At 38.1% G+C, this 16,130-nt stretch overlaps 1 protein-coding gene across 1 annotated transcript in view; it reads right to left on the minus strand.

The window, feature by feature from the left end:
- Nucleotides 1–16,130, minus strand: part of PRMT3 (protein arginine methyltransferase 3) — a 52,288-nt gene that overhangs the window by 17,082 nt on the left and 19,076 nt on the right. Inside the window, exons 10-12 of the mRNA XM_031553396.2 lie at nucleotides 10,742–10,820; nucleotides 5,349–5,536; nucleotides 2,193–2,279 (exon numbers count right to left, since the gene is read on the minus strand). Coding sequence (XP_031409256.2) covers nucleotides 2,193–2,279; nucleotides 5,349–5,536; nucleotides 10,742–10,820 — 354 coding nt within the window. The remainder of the gene's footprint in view (nucleotides 1–2,192; nucleotides 2,280–5,348; nucleotides 5,537–10,741; nucleotides 10,821–16,130) is intronic.

Consider the following 16,130-nt stretch of genomic DNA (forward strand, 5'->3'; position numbering starts at 1 on the left):
GAAAAAATAAACATGTAAGAAGGGACTTTTTCTTATAGGCTGGACTGAGAAACACGACAGTTCCTCCAGCAATTTTCATTTCAGTGAAGTTTTACTTGCATGGCTTCTTCCATTAGTTTAGAACCGTTCTTCCTCAACTAGCCTTGTGATTTGCTAAACAGAACTATTGTCTCATGAGCTTCACCTTTAGAGAAATTACTGGAATGCTCACCCTTGTTTTTACTTAGATTCTTTTAAAAAATCCTTCAGAGAAAAAGAATACCACACAAAATCCTTCTATTTGATTCTTTATTTTGCAGCTCCAGTAAAGAAAGCGACCTGTGAATCAAGTAAAATCAATAAGGTATCCCACACTCGAATTGTCTAAACGTTTTAAACTATTCTAACTATAATAATTTTAGTTGAAATGCCTAACTTGTTTTAAACACATTTGCAATGTCTTTACATCTAAAGTCACTCAGGTGCACACACAACATGTGTTGAATAAATATATCTAAATATCTTCCTTCATTTCAAAAATGGAACACAAAAAAATTGCATGGGCACTTTCAGAAATAAATACAGGACATTTTCAAATAATCAAAAAAAAATGAGAAAACAGAAACACTGATTAACAGATACTGAACGACCAAGAAAAAAAACCCAAAAAGTGAAATTAGGTAGTTCAGTGTATGTAGTTTACCTTTATCTATTTTATTCTTACTATTCTTATTAAACTTAAATCTCTTCAGAGAACAGTGACCAATTCATTCTTCAGCATAATGGTAACAATCTGTCTGAACAGAAAACTTGTGTTTCAGGAAATTAATGGTCTAGAAAACAGCAACAGGAACAATGTTAAGACCCATTATCGTAGAATCATAGAATGGCCTGGGTTGAAAAGGAACACAATGATCATCTAGTTCCAACCCCCCTGCTACGTGCAGGGTCGCCAACCACCAGACCAGGCTGCCCTGAGCCACAGCCAGCCTGGCCTTGAATGCCTCCAGGGATGGGTATCCACAACCTCTTTGGGCATCCTGCTCCAGTCTGTCACCACTCCCTGTGTGGAAAAACTTCCTAGTATCTAACCTAAACCTCCCTTGACTCAGTTTAAAACTACTCCCCCTTGTCCTATCACTATCCACAGCCATTCCCCCTTCTGTTAAATGCTCCTTTCAAGTACTGGAAATCTGCAATGAGGTCTTCCTGAAGCCTTTTTTTTTTTTTTTTTCCTCCTCCAAGCTAAACAAGCCCAGTTCCCTCAACCTTTCATCATAGGAGAGGCGCTCCAGCCCTCTGATCATCTTAGTGATGATCAGAGCCATGTTGGCTGCATCAAATCACTTTTTATCTCATATGTGTCTTAACATAAGTTCTAGAAGGATCTGCTCCGTGATCATCCCAGGCACAGAGGTGAGACTCAGCCTTCAGTTCCCTGAGTCTTCCTTTCTCCCTTTCTTAAAAAATAGGAGTAATATTTCCCTTTTTCCAGTAACCAGGGACTTCAGCAGACAGTCATGATTTTTCAAATATGATGGAAAGCAGCTCAGCAACCACATCAACCATCTCTTTCAGAACCCCAGGATGGATATTATCCAGCCCCATGGACTTATACACCTTCAATTTCATGAGGAGAGCTCAGACTTGTGCCACTGTTACAGTGGGACAGAAACCACTCCCCACATCCTCACCTAGAGGCTCAGGGTCCTGGCAGACACGGGAAGCCTGACCACCCGTGAAGACTGAGGCGAAGCACTCATTGAGTACCTCAGCTTTTTCTACATCTGAGAAAGCCAGCTCACTGTTACCTTTCATGAGAGGGGGAACACTCTCCTTGGCCTGTCTCCTCCTGCCTATGTACATGTAGAACCCCTTCTTGTTGTCTTTCACATCCCTCGCCAAGTTCAGCTCCATCTGTGCCTTGGCTTTCCTAATCCTATCTCTATACACATGGACAACAGCCCTGTATTCCTCCCAGGCTACACAATCCTGCTTCCACTTCCTGTACATTATACTTCTCTTCTTCATACTGTACCATGTCCTCATACTACAGGAGTTTAAACTCTTTTTAGAGAGAGGGCTCCTCTCACATCTCTATAATACAGAAATTAAAGTTTCAAGACATGGAGTAATGAAAAATGAAGCTTAATTTCAGACAGTGCATTAAAAGGTTCTACTGACCACATATGAAAAAATTAAAATTGTCTTACTGTACACTTTGTGCTTGTTCTGATTGTCAGGATGAATTCTGATGAGAATTCTAAGTCAGGAGTAGATGCAGTATTACAGTCGATACGCTGTTAAAAAGAAAACAATTCTGTCAGTAACAGTGCTTAATAGAAATTGAGACACCTCTTTGGATGATTTTTATAGGTTGTACAGTTACTTTCCTATACAGACAATCTCTATAGGGCAGTATTAACAAAGCTTTTTAAAAATGGAAAGAGCCAACTATACGTGCACACTGACCAAGTACCTAAAGATCCTTTCTCCCAGATGTCAAATTCAATAGACAGTGAGGAGTGATAGATTGGTACCAGGCACTGTAGCTCACCGCATTAAAGAAAGTTGCTTTTAAGTAATGCTGACAGCTTCCTATAGCTGACAATAAGCATCATTCACAGTCATGTATATGGGTATCCTGAGCAGCAGCTTGGGCAATCTGGGCCAACATTCAATCACCCTCTCATTAATAATAAATAAACTCCTCATATTTAAGTGGAATTGCATTCCTGTGTGACAGATTCAGCTCTTGTCAACTTCATACTCTTGGTGGCCCATCACTAGACTTCAAGTACACACAGCTTGCCCGTGCACTGAGGAGCCAGGACTGGGCCTGGTGCTCTACCATCAGGCTTCTCAGGACTGAGAAGAGTAGGCTTCCCTCCCTTGAACCAGTGGCAGCAGCCTTCTAGTGCAGACTGCAAGGCTGTCATCTGACAGCCTTTGCTGCAAGAGGGTGTGGTGCTGGTTAGCTTAGGCTTACTCAGGACACTCAATTGTGTTTCTGCAAAGCTGCATTCCAGCCAGTAGGTCCCAGTCTGCACTGGTATAGGGGTTATTCCTTCCCACTGCAGGACTTTGCATGGTCCTCTGATGAACTGCACAGAGTCCCATTGGCTCCTTCCTGCAGCCTATGAAGGCCCTGCTGAACAGCATCACAACCATGGAAGTATCAGAATGTGAAGAATGTGAAATAGTGATAGAGAAGAAATACGGGAGGCAGAGAACAGCTTCTGTATTTTCAAATAGTCACAGAACAACAGCATCCAGGACAATTACGATACTGTTAGATCCAATTGCAACCTGCATTTCAGACTTTTTTTTTTTCATTTTAAATATATAAGTATCAAATACTAGAAGTTAAAAAAGAAACAACCCTGTTTTCAGTTAATAAAAGAAAATCCATCACAAGTGGCATTGTAAGAAGTTTCTTAGTTTACATACTCAGCTAAAATGCTTTATCCAGGAATGTTATATACTGTTGACACAAAGCATTTCATACATTATTAGTCAGTTTTCCTTTGTTACCTTGTTTTTCTTTAGGAAATATCTTTCTTCCTGAAAATTACATTATAAACTATTCAAAACAAGAACTAGCTAGTATGAGAAAGCACATTAAGACACTGTCTTAATAAGCTCATGATGAATTGGAACATTTTTAATCTTTCCCTCAAAAATACAATCTATTTGTTTTGTAGAATGGCTATTGATTTAAACAATTTACCTATAAGGCCACTTTTGCTCAACTCATTAATTTTACTATTTCGTACTGTAATTCTAAGCAAACAAGCACATACACTGACTACAGTCTATTTTAAAAACCATGATTGTTACCGAAATAAGCAAGCACAAAACCATTAAGCAGAGCCATTATGTTAAATGCTGTACAATGCGAAAGTTTGCTAAGCCCATGCAACTGTGTTGGCCAGTGACTGCTCATAATTGTATATAAATTAAAAGGGACATACTGACTATGAAGAAGTGAAGTAGTTTGGTAAAAATAAGCTCAGTTAACAAAATCTAAGAATCTGTAATGACTACCATCTACAAGGAAAGAACCCTGAAATAAAAAAAAGAAATATGAAGAAATGTAGAAGAAGGTCAAAATTAGTTATTCCCAGGTATTTATACAATCTGGGAGAAGAACCCCTTGAGAGCAGCCCTGCAGAGAAGGACTGGTGGATGAGAAACTGGGCATAGCCAGCAGAGTGCGCTTGCAGCCCGGAAGGCCAACTGTGTTCTGGGCTGCATTAAAAAAGGGGTGGCCAGCAGGGAGAGGGAGGTGATCGTCCCCCTCTACTTGGCTCTTGAGAGGCCCCATCTGCAGTGCTGCGTCCAGGCCTGGGGCCCCCAGTACAGGAAGGACGTGGAGCTCTTGGAGCGGGTCCAGAGGAGGCCACTAAGATGATCAGAGGGCTGGAGCACCTCTCCTATGAGGAAAAGTTGAGGGAACTGGGCTTGTTTGGCTTGCAAAAGAGAAGACTCCGAGGAGACCTCACTGCTGCCTTCCAGTACTTGAAAGGAGCATATGAACAGGAAGGGGAATGGCTGTTGATGAGGGGAGATAGTGAGAGGACAAGGGGGAACGGTCTTAAACTCAGACAGGGGAGGCTTAAGTTAGATATTAGGAGGAAGTTTTTCACTCGGAGGATGGTGACAGACTGGAGCAGGTTGCCCAAGGAGGTTGTGGATGCCCCATCCCTGGAGGCATTCAAGGCCAGGTGGCTGTGGCTCTGGGCAGCCTGGTCTGGTGGTTGGCAAGCCTGGCCACAGTGGGGAGATATTGAAACTAGATGATCATTGTGTTCCTTTTCAACCCAGGCCATTCTATGATTCTGTGATTCATGTTAAAGGGATTATCAGTCTCAGCACTGCTATTTTTGTTGAAGAAAGCCATAGGTGACAGTGAATAATGCTGCAACTCAAGACGTTCAAAGCTAACTAACTATTCACAGACATAGCTAAGGAATCACCCTCCTTAACTCCATCCACCCTGTAACAACTTAACTGAAGAAGGAAAGAAAGTAAAATGAAAGTCTGTTGTTTGGTTTTGTTCATTTTTATTTTCCACTTCAGTTATGCAACTTGTAACTTACTGAAATGCAAGTAAATTTCATTTTTGATAGAAGAAAATATCATGTTTAGATGGTTCTATCTTACAAGACCTCTTTATGGTCTTGTTTAAACTTGGAAAAAAAAAACAATAAATATGGCATCACGTAGTCTTAAAATCAAGAACCTTATAGCACTTAGACAACTTTTGATATGCAAAAATGTGTATATCTATCTGTTCTCTTCCCCACAAATAATAAAATGGAACTTCTAATCTGACTACTGAATATTAAGAAGGATCTGGTACGTACCTTAATTATGCTGGTTTCAGATATAAGAGTGCTTGGATCCAGCACCTCCACAACAGCTTCTGGAATTACAGCTTTCTTCATGCAAGACATGTCAAAGCCGTATACATCCTCCCAGAAAAGTAGTTTTTCTCTATGTTTATTCATATCTCCTACAGCTACTAGACTAATGGTGCAAACGTCAGGATAAACTGTAACAACAACAAACAGATGAGTGATATTTTATTTTTAGGCATGCTTAATTCCCTAAGTGAGTAACGTTTAAAAAGACAAAAACTTCTTTCGGTTCTTAGACAAGATTTTTTCTGCTGCTTTCTTTTCTGTGTACATCCACAGAGGAGACTAGACACTTTCCTCACACTATTCTGATAACAATATTTACTCCTTAGGAGAAAATCTCTTTTAGCCAAACCCCACTGCCAGGACACAAATGGAAATTTTCACGTTTGATGAAAATATTTTGGAACATCCTATTCTGGCTTCTATACAGAGACTGCCCTGAAATATATTTAATAATTCCTAGATAGATACCCAAAGGAAAATTCAGATGAGCAATCTGCAGTAGCAAGAAAAGACCTTATTTTCAGTGAAAAGCAAATGTTCTCACTGAGGTAGTTGGTTCCTATTTCTTATTGTGTTCAGCTGATACGTGCTTTACAATCTGAAAATGACTTCCAGGTACCCAAAAATAAGAGTAACTTCTATCTATATCCAAACAGCATGACAGGAATCCAAATGACAAGACAACCTCCTCACCAATTCTTCCCCTCAGTTTTAGGTCAATATCTATCATTCTTGCATTATCTTCACATTTGTGCTCTCCTCTTGCAAGAATGTTTTCAGAATACCCATCTATTCACAGCTTTTCCAAACACTAGTGGAAAGCTGACATTTGCCTTTTTAAGAGCTTCCTACAGGAAAGATAATCAATTCCTTATCCACTACTGATTGGAAAAGACAGATAGAACAGCTGCTATAAATATGGCTGTCTAAAGCGTTACCGAATACTAAGAAAGCTCATTTTAAAGCTCGCATTAAGTTAGGCTTCTTTCCACAAATAAAATTCCCATTTCCTGTTACAGCTTTCAAGGCTTCTAAATCACACAAGTTTTTTGTTTTGTTTTGTTTTAATCTGGCTTTAGAACAAAATGCTTCCTATTAAGCACTTTTTTTTTTTTGTTTTACTGATACATCAATGTGACAGCGTTAATAAAATTAAAGCAAAGTTTCTCTTCTATTCCCAAAAAATCTAGTGAACTGTAAAATTAATTTCATCTTCAGCTCTGCTTGAAATTCTAGCTTACCCAAATGAGCATGGGGGAAAGCACTGGTCAGAAAGGCATTACTTTTTTTGCCTTGTAAAATACTGAGGATAGAAATAGTAAACTAGAATTATCCTGTTATACTGTGAGAGTATGTTTAACATAGCCAAAAACATCTTTTACATGTTATAAAGATGACTGTTCTTTGAAGAAGCTATTTTTCATATGGAGAGATTAAATTAGAGCAAACAACCACATATACATTTCCATCTACTAGTTTATGCAAAATATGGGCACGCTGTCATTTTTCTCACGTTCTGACTATAACAGAATAATAAATAAAAATCAGCAAGCTTAAACTGGAATCGCACTGGTAAACTATCATCCTCACTTTGCAGATGAGAGCTGAAAACAGAAGGTTTTTCCATGGACAGCCTACAGTTAACTCAGCAGTAAGAAGATAATTCGATGAGTATCAAAACAGGGAGATGTTCAAACTGCCTTGTTTGAAACAAATTGTTTGATTCAGCACACCTGACAGCTGTCACACATGCACAAAAATCAATATCTGGTGTTAAAGTATCTGAAAGTAGCTTCTAGAACCATCAATAAGGGATTTATACTTCTCAAAGGTTTCATATTGCTGTTTACTAGTGTGAGAACTGCATTACATGCTGCATCACCAAGCATTCCAAACCTCCAAGAGTGACCACGGACACTCCAAAAATTAAAACACAGCATGACACAACAACATTAAGTGACTACAGGATGCAAGGAATGCTGTGAAAGCATACAAGAGGGGTGAAAGAGGAGCCAGATACAGAAAATACTTAGAGAAATGTAGAGAAACTACATGCAAAAATGACAGAGAAACATGATGGACTATTCTATAACATTCCTTCCTTAGACTAGCTTGTATTTCCAGCATATTCTGTTAAGGGAAAAAGTTTACTAAGTCTATCAAGTGTTCAGTCAGATTTTATTAAATCCCTTCATCCACATGACAAATCCTTTAATCAGCAGTGAATCATCTTTGACCACATAAAGTGCAAGCAAAAAAAAAAAAACACAAAACAAAACAAAAAAGGTAAACACTGCTGCCCAAACCTAATTGATAGTTTTTGTTTATTCCATCAACAGAACAAAAAAACAAGCCAGACTAAGCCTGCTCTGACTTCAGAAAAATAAATCCGAGCTCCATAAACAAAATGTGAGCAAAAGATTACAGCGATACACCAACTACTAAATTTGCAAACCCAATCACATCCAGAAACATACAATTTATTGAAGTTTGACTAGGAATGTAAACACGTTATCCAAGTATCACCCTAAATCATGCAAAAGCAGTACGTCAAGGTTTAAAAACACCTGCTTCAACCTGCATTTCAACCATTATCCCTAACCCTCCAAAAGTCTCCTGCTTTTTCTGCAGCTTTTTAACACCTTCCTTTGCAGTCTTGACAGAGTTGTCATTTTTTTCTCCCAATGAAAGCTATGATTCGATAATTATTCCTTCTCAAAGATGAGCTGACCAAAATGCTGACTGGACAAAAGCACATGCTCCACAATACTCTCAGATTCATCGCTTTGACATCTGTGTCCTTCTCGACTCAGTGCCTTGAAGTCATCTGTCACTAGTAGCAGCTCACGTGGTGAACAGTACACAATGGGAAATCCTTTGTCCCTTAGTAATGCCTCACAAATTTCAGGACACTGAAGGGTAAAGACAGTAGACCCCTGGATATGCAGAAATAATTCCAAGTGAATACACCATCTTTTTTATATGAACGAGCGATTACATTTTGAACTATACTTTCCTTACCTATGTCACTCCTAACTGATGTGCACTGCATCCAAGCACATGGAAAAAATATGCACCCAAGCAAATAAACAGCTTTGAAGAATGAACAGATGGGTCACAGGCAGCAAGAATTTTATGTTCCCAAATAAAGCTATTGTATACTGTACACATTACCCTAGACAGTTTGGCATAATCTGACTCAGTATGCCAATAGGCTAAGCTGAAGTGACTATGATATTACTGACTGGACACATATCTGGGAATTTGGATTCTCCTCCTGCATCAGTCACTAAAGGATTTGGCCAAATCACAGCTGCTCCTACTGCTTTTCTCAGCTTACAAACAGCCCCTATAAATAACCATTTTGGTTCAATAATCTAAGAGGCTTCAGACAGAATCTTTATGGCAGAACTCAGGAGTTTCTCTGTTAAGATGTTAAGTACAGGATGAGCTCTTAGTTTCAGCTCATTCAAATTTGGATGTGTCCACATTGCTGCTGCTGTGCATCTATGCTGCAGAAGCACCAGTTTTGTTAAGCTGATTGTTGAGCAATTTTGCCAAGCATCTTGGGCGCAGCCATTTACCTGCTATGCAAACTGGCAGAGCAGTACCAGCAAGCATCTTAAGCATTCTGTTTAAAACCTGCCAGACTCAGTCTGGTACTGGAATACAGTACACCTAGTAACAAGGGTCAGCTAAGAACCCAAGATCATTCTGAGACCACAAAGGTTAAGCGTACTACAAAATCATCACACCCTCTCTCTCAAATGGAAACTGTGGAAGCTCAAGCCACTAGCAAATATGCCAACAATACAGAAAGATCCTAGAGAACAAGATGCTATTACAGTTTCTATAGAGGTCAACAATTCCTGGCTCTATTCAGAAGGCTGTGGAAGTACTAGCTAAGCATAAGGTGATTCCTTACTATTTTAGAAGATGTCCTCAAATTTAATAATTACACTGTGATGTAAAATGATTAGCATATACCTATACAGAGCACATCACAACTGCGCTCCAGATTTGGTTGAAAAGAAAAATGCTTTTATTCTGTGTCAAGTTGTCCAAGTGGCTGCTATTTTCACCCATGAACAGTAATCTCAACCAAATGTTAAACTGCATTAAAAAAATGCTTCTTTTCTTCTGCACTCTGTAGCATACAAAAGCTTACTGCAATCGAAGTGAAGCACTGCAGTGAGCACTGTTACACAGTCATTAATCCAATCATTAAGGCAGCGTAGTGAAACTAACTATGCGCATGGTTAGCACAACAGGGGGGGAAAAAGCCAGACTGATGACTATGATTGAAAAGGTCAATATGAAATACAATACTGACAAAGGCATCAACTGAAAGGAATAAAGCACAAGATTGCACCACATGCGTACTAAATATTTACAGACATTTAAACATTGCTCAAGATGATGCTATCTAATTTACTTAAAATGATGAAAGAACTCAAGTTCAAAGTGAAATATCACTTCCCCACCTCTCCAACCAAAAAGTATATTCCTACTGGGACAGGATAAGCATTCTGAACAGAAACAACAGAATTCCATAAGTTAATTCAAAATTTTTAGCATATGAAATTCCCCACACTTCCTCTGCTCCAGGAAGCACTCTATCCACTTTTCCTTTAATTCATCATCATGAATTCTTCATCTTAGATGTACTTTACTTCAACAGTACTACATCTTAAAGAATAAAAGTTCTTCTGTTTATAGTTTTGCAGAAACTGATATTTAGAGAAAGGAAAACAAATGCAAGCTTTTCTGATTGCTGCTATTTAGCTTCATGTATTTTGAAAGGTTTTAAACCCAGTGCCTTAATTTGATTAACAGACTTTTATACATCTATATTTGTTCACGTAGGCAACACTCATTCTTCAAATCAGAGGACTTGGGGAAAAAAAAAATGTGAGCATTTCTCATTTAAATATACAGCTTGAGGTTACCATCCAAATCCTTCAATTAAGGAAAATAATATCTCAAAACATAAAAATATACTCTTAAAATGAAGTTTATTTGCCATTGTGATTTTTTTCTTCCCATCTGCAGGGGTATGTGTGGAAAGAAGTAGGGAGGAAAAATTTAGGTCATACTTAAGAATAAATAACCCCTTCAAATCTTAAAAATACCATTAACTTGAGACCTTGATACTCCACCTAATGCTCTTCTGCTATCCACACAGCAAATTAATGCCTTGAAGCTCATGCTAATGGAAACATTTTTCATTTAGACTGGCAACTTTCTCATTCATGCATAGCTTATTCAAGTCTCTGAGTTAATTTAGTTTTCCCCTCAGAGCTAAATTTATTAAAAGAATTATGCACACCAACCTGAGCCTCCCTCTGCCAGGTACTTGTCCTTTGCATAGATGACAGAATCCAGCATAGACTCAAAGAGAAGGAAATAACCCTGAATGCACACAAGGGAAAGAATTTTAGAAGTCATTACAGTTCTCATTTAGCATATTTAATAAGAATACAGACAGACTCACCAACACGGTTTAAGATTTTTACATGTCCACATTCCCTGCTAAGAGCCAGCACCTAGAGAATTTCTCAATAGCACCATCACTTATAAACTTATGAGATAAACATTCCCACACTACACATATCTTAACATCTAATAAATCAAACTGTAGGCAACAAATATCCACCTAAACCAATTACCCGAGTTCCAAAATATCAAATTCACCTTAAATCCCAAATGAAAAGCTCTAAGTATTATTTTATAGCAACAACTCACAACAAGAAATTCTTTTTCTACTGCAAACTGCAAGCAGCATTAAAACTACTGCAACATAGGAAATTATTGAAACACAAAAGGAATGTATCTCTGCTTCTTGACATTTGCAACCTAGTGGTACCCTGTACCAGACTGGGCAATGCTCAAAAAGATAGGTGGAAACGAATCACACTGCAAATACACTGAATGGTCTATGTCATATAACAGCACCAGAACTTAAAATGTTCTCAGGATAAAATTCCTGAGTATAACGTTTGCTTAGTTTTTGTGTGCTATGGTTAATTTTAGAGAAGGTTGTAGTTCTACAGCACAGACTAAAGCAGACAATACCACTCTAGCCAAGTAGAGCAGCTTATTGTAAACTTTCCAGATTTTCAGTCAGGTATTTTCTGAGCGCACAAGACAGAGAAGAGCATTACATACAATTAATATTTCAAGTAAAACATTAAACTGCAACTACTTCTAAGTCAAATCCAAATTTCAAAGAGACATACAGCCAGAAGTTTTACCATCATCCGATCTCCAAGTCTGAATATGATCTCTGCTGAATAGTGCAACACATTTCATTCACGTTCTTATGACATCAAATACATTCAGACAATTCCAACCAGGATACACTTAGCTTTTTCACTTGATGCAAAATCCTAATTTTTGCTCGTAACACAGCTTAACCATGTGGCTTCATTTGTACACATTAACTGACAATAGAGAAGAACAAAAAAGAGAATGGAAAGTCCAGATTTCAGACTTGCAGTCCTACAAGCCCAAACAGCAGGAATCAAGCAAATCTGTAAAGACTGTTTTCCCTCACCCTTCCTGCAGTTCTGTATTTCCACAGCTACAGTTGTTTTTGCCTTTTTGTTCAATAAAAGAACAGTTGGAAAACTACAGAAATGTCCTTTTCTCATCCTATTTTTAACATGACAGTGCTCTACAGGATACTTTTCATCCAAATGCTGCCCTCTCTTCCACTTTATTGCCTAACTTTCACAAAATCCTTAGAGTAAATCCCAGAACGAACATTATTGCTTTGTGAGCAATACAATCTTTTGTAAGCTTTGCAAAATGGTTGAAAAGGCCAGGAGCTCCTATTGCACCAAATTATTTTATGCTTTCAGCAAGCTGAAAGCGCAGACTGGAACCACAGAGCTCTTCTTAATTCTTGCAGTTCTAAAAATAAGATGCATTTGGCTCATAGAAATTCTTTTCAGATGCTTTTAAATAAAAAATGTGACCTCAAGGACAAATCTTACGAATAGTTAACACCAACAGTCAGTGAGTTACAAACCAACATCTTCATGGATATACTCTTCACTGACTTCTTCCTGTCTGAGATGCCCATTATCTGCAATGTCTTCTAATGAGCAATACAATGAAATTCTCACAGCCCTTTTCCCAAACCCTTCCACTCCAGCATTGCTGTTGTTTTTCCCCCTTATCCCCAGTTCCATATAGCATTCTTGCAAATTGCATAAACTGTCAGAGGTACTGAATCAAGTCATTTATTACTTATACCAAAACATTTTGCCCTGTGCGCTGTGTTCATCTGCAGTGTAATTTAGAATGTAATTTCACAGGCTGCTGCCTCACCTGTAGGGGTGCCATCTGGAGAGAGAACTATACCTGTCTTCTCCCCATGATGCTGTGGGGCAACATTCTTGCTTCCATGTTTCCACCTCAGAAAATGCTCAGTGTTTTGTGTTTGTGTTGTTTTTTTTTTGTTTTTTTTTTTACTTCAGTATATACTAGCATTCTCAAGATTAATGAGTACAAAAAGATTTCTAGAACACAAAACTGTGAGTAGAATACTGATAATTTTATCTTGCTACTGGCTGAGCTAATAGGCATAAAAGATGTCTTGCATGCCCCTTATATCCATATCTTGCATTTTGTAACAGGATTGTAAAACAATCTGAGAACTTGGATAGCTTAGTATCCTGTATTGTTACATTTCCTTTATTATTCAAATGGACTACATCATTCTAAGGTTCACTTTCATTTTAATTCAATACATCATAAGTAGAAGCAGCTCTTTCATTGTGAAATCCAGATATATCCAAAAAGTGGTATTAGCATGCTTAGAACAGCAGAAATTGCTAGAACTTTTACTATAGCAGAGAAAAAAATGCAGCAAGCACAGAACCAAGAAACAATATTTACCTACACACCCACTGTATGATTTAATTAAAAAAAGCAAAAAATGAACAACAGTACATCCTGTTGTATCCTTAAACTCATGCAAGATGAGCAAGAACATCAAAAGGGCAGATCTGAAGTGTGCAAAGTGACATTCGCTACTAACATGAGAAAATAAAATACTCTTTCAAAATAAAAAGGAAAAGAAAAAACACCAAAAAAACCAACGCTGCAGAAAAATTCAAGTACTCAGTCACTCAGTACACTTCTTACACAGAATTAAAGAAAATAAAATCTAATGTAAATTTGAAAACCATATTTTATTGTTTTAAAGGTGAGCAGAACACCTCTACTAATGCATTCCCAAATATTAACAACATAGAATATCAAGATTGCAAAAACATTAGCAAGTGTCAAAAAAAAAAAAAACAAAACAAAGCCCAAGCACCACCACTGTGTGTCTACATAGAAACAGGGGAAAGGAGCAAGGGTAGAAAAGACTGCTTCCAGTATTTCAGACACACTCACTTCCTAGTACTTTTCCCAAGATCCAGGCTACCTCTACTCACAAATCATATTAATATCAATTCAAAATTACATAAGACAAACCAAGAAATGGGTTATTAGCTGCCTGAGCAACATGAGCATTAGGTTCCGTTCTTGATTTTAAGAATCTGGTTGTTTCCCAGTTTTTCCACTCTTTAAGACGATGCTGCATGTTTAGTATCATACAGCACTACGTAAACCTGCAATTTATGAAAATGCAGAGTGTTCTGACATTGAATTTGAGACAACCATCTCAAACCCCCGACAATTAAGAATTGCAGATACTTGATAGGGGGATAGATACTTGAGAGGGGAACAAACCTCTCAACCTCTACCTTCATATTCTTAGCTGCAGAAGCAGAAGTAAAAGCACTGATTGGAAAAAAAGAAAACGACTGTAACAGACACAGCTGAATAAAAACACTTTTTTGTTTCTCATCCTTTCAATGGGCTGCCTGCAAAGCTTATGATTATATGGCCAAACTCCACATGCAGTAACACAGCCACATTTTGTACGCTGATAGCAAATCTTGTCCTGCCAAATATTAAATTCCACCAAAAACAGGCTTCAAGCACTTTGCACAGCAGCTCTTCTGTCAAACTTACTTATACTTTACTTGTATCTTTGCTTCGAAATTCATGTAAGCCTACAATTTGTGTAAGAAGGTAAGAGATTTGTTTGTAGGTTTCCTAAGGTAAAAACAGATAAGCAAAAACGTAACCACTAAAACATAACTGGTAGTTTTACACTTCAAGGCTTCAAAGCTTTGACACGTGTGAACTTGAGGCAATTAAGGAAGATGGAGCATTAGAAGCTTACAGCCCTGGAACAGATTATTGGGCAATCCTTTACAGGGAAACCTCTATGAAGGATGCCAGCAGTGCAATCTGGTACAAGATTCACCCATTTGTACACTCAAACAGTTTGTCTCCAATGAAGACCTTGGTCTAATAGAATCAGTTTGGTTAGCAGAACAGATTATGACTTGGCCGTTCTTATCCACAAGATAATGTGGTTCATTAGATGAACTGGCTTTTCAGTCCTCCCAGCCTACAGCACTCAAAGCACATGCATCTAGCCAATAATACTTCACCAGAGTTCTGCTACAAAGAACCCATAGTGGTCTTCAGAATGCAAATATCTAAATAGGTGGATTTATCCGGATATCCAGTACTGCAAGAGGCCCTCCATCTTCAGCAGTCTTCCTTTCAGACACCAGCAGAAGAGCTTATAGCTTAAAACACCTTCCACTGCCTTTCAAAGCACGCTGGTTTTAGCAGAATACAATTCCACAGATGCCCTTACTGCCTGATTTTAATTCCAACATATATACTTCAGATGTCACAAGTAAGTCACTTAGTTGTTACACCAAAATTAAGATCACTGTTCCCCGTCTGCTAATTTCTTTCACAGGCTGGAAAAAAAAAAAAGCCAAGGAGGCTGTTGCTCATTGTTCAGCCTCTAAGCCTTGAACAAAACTGGATCAAAATAAGATTTCAACTGAAAAACATTATCTGAAATAATGACAAATAGATTTGAAATACTGTTTGGATTTGTCTGTATCTGATATACAGACACCCAACCTACTCATTATGTAATATTTAAGATGCTTCTCCCATTTCTGCATATTTTAAGGAAATAAATGTAAAGATGGAATAGGTAGGAATTGCAAGCTGTGGAAGTCACAGGTCACTTACACAAGTAGAATAATCACCAGAAACTACTACAATGAAGGTGCTCATAAAGCAATATTGTACCTCTGATAACACACTCATGTGCCAGTTTTCTCAGAAAGTGCATTCTAGAAATATTCCTGCCAAATGCAGCATCTTCTCCTCCCTCCAGCCTTCATTCTGTTGCTGCACACCTGTTTATAATGTCCTGATGCATAGCTCTAAAAAGCTTACAGAACTGGTCTTCAGCACCATTCTCTGCCAAGCAAAACCAAGCGATGGCTCCATAAAAGGGTTTAGTAATTGCTAGTGTAGCAGCTTACTCGCTAAAAGAAGCAGCAAGTTTTCATATTTTTTTGTTACAAAGAGAAATTACTATTCCCATTGAGGTTTTCCTGCTAGTTCATCCAGACACTCCAAACAAAGAACTGAAAACATGATATATTGAGATCCTTTTTGCTTCCACGCTTAGCACGTACAAGATCTTCAAGCAAGTGGTCAGTCAATTTTCAAGCACTTCTATTCTCATATTAACACAAAATATTTCATACTGCTCAGAACCAGAGAATGAAAAAAAAAAAAAAAAAAGCCAATTCACACAGTTGTGAAAACAGGGAACAT

Source organism: Meleagris gallopavo, chromosome 5, assembly GCF_905368555.1.
Source record: "Meleagris gallopavo chromosome 5, MGAL_WU_HG_1.1, whole genome shotgun sequence".
In the NCBI taxonomy this organism is placed as follows: domain Eukaryota; kingdom Metazoa; phylum Chordata; class Aves; order Galliformes; family Phasianidae; genus Meleagris; species Meleagris gallopavo.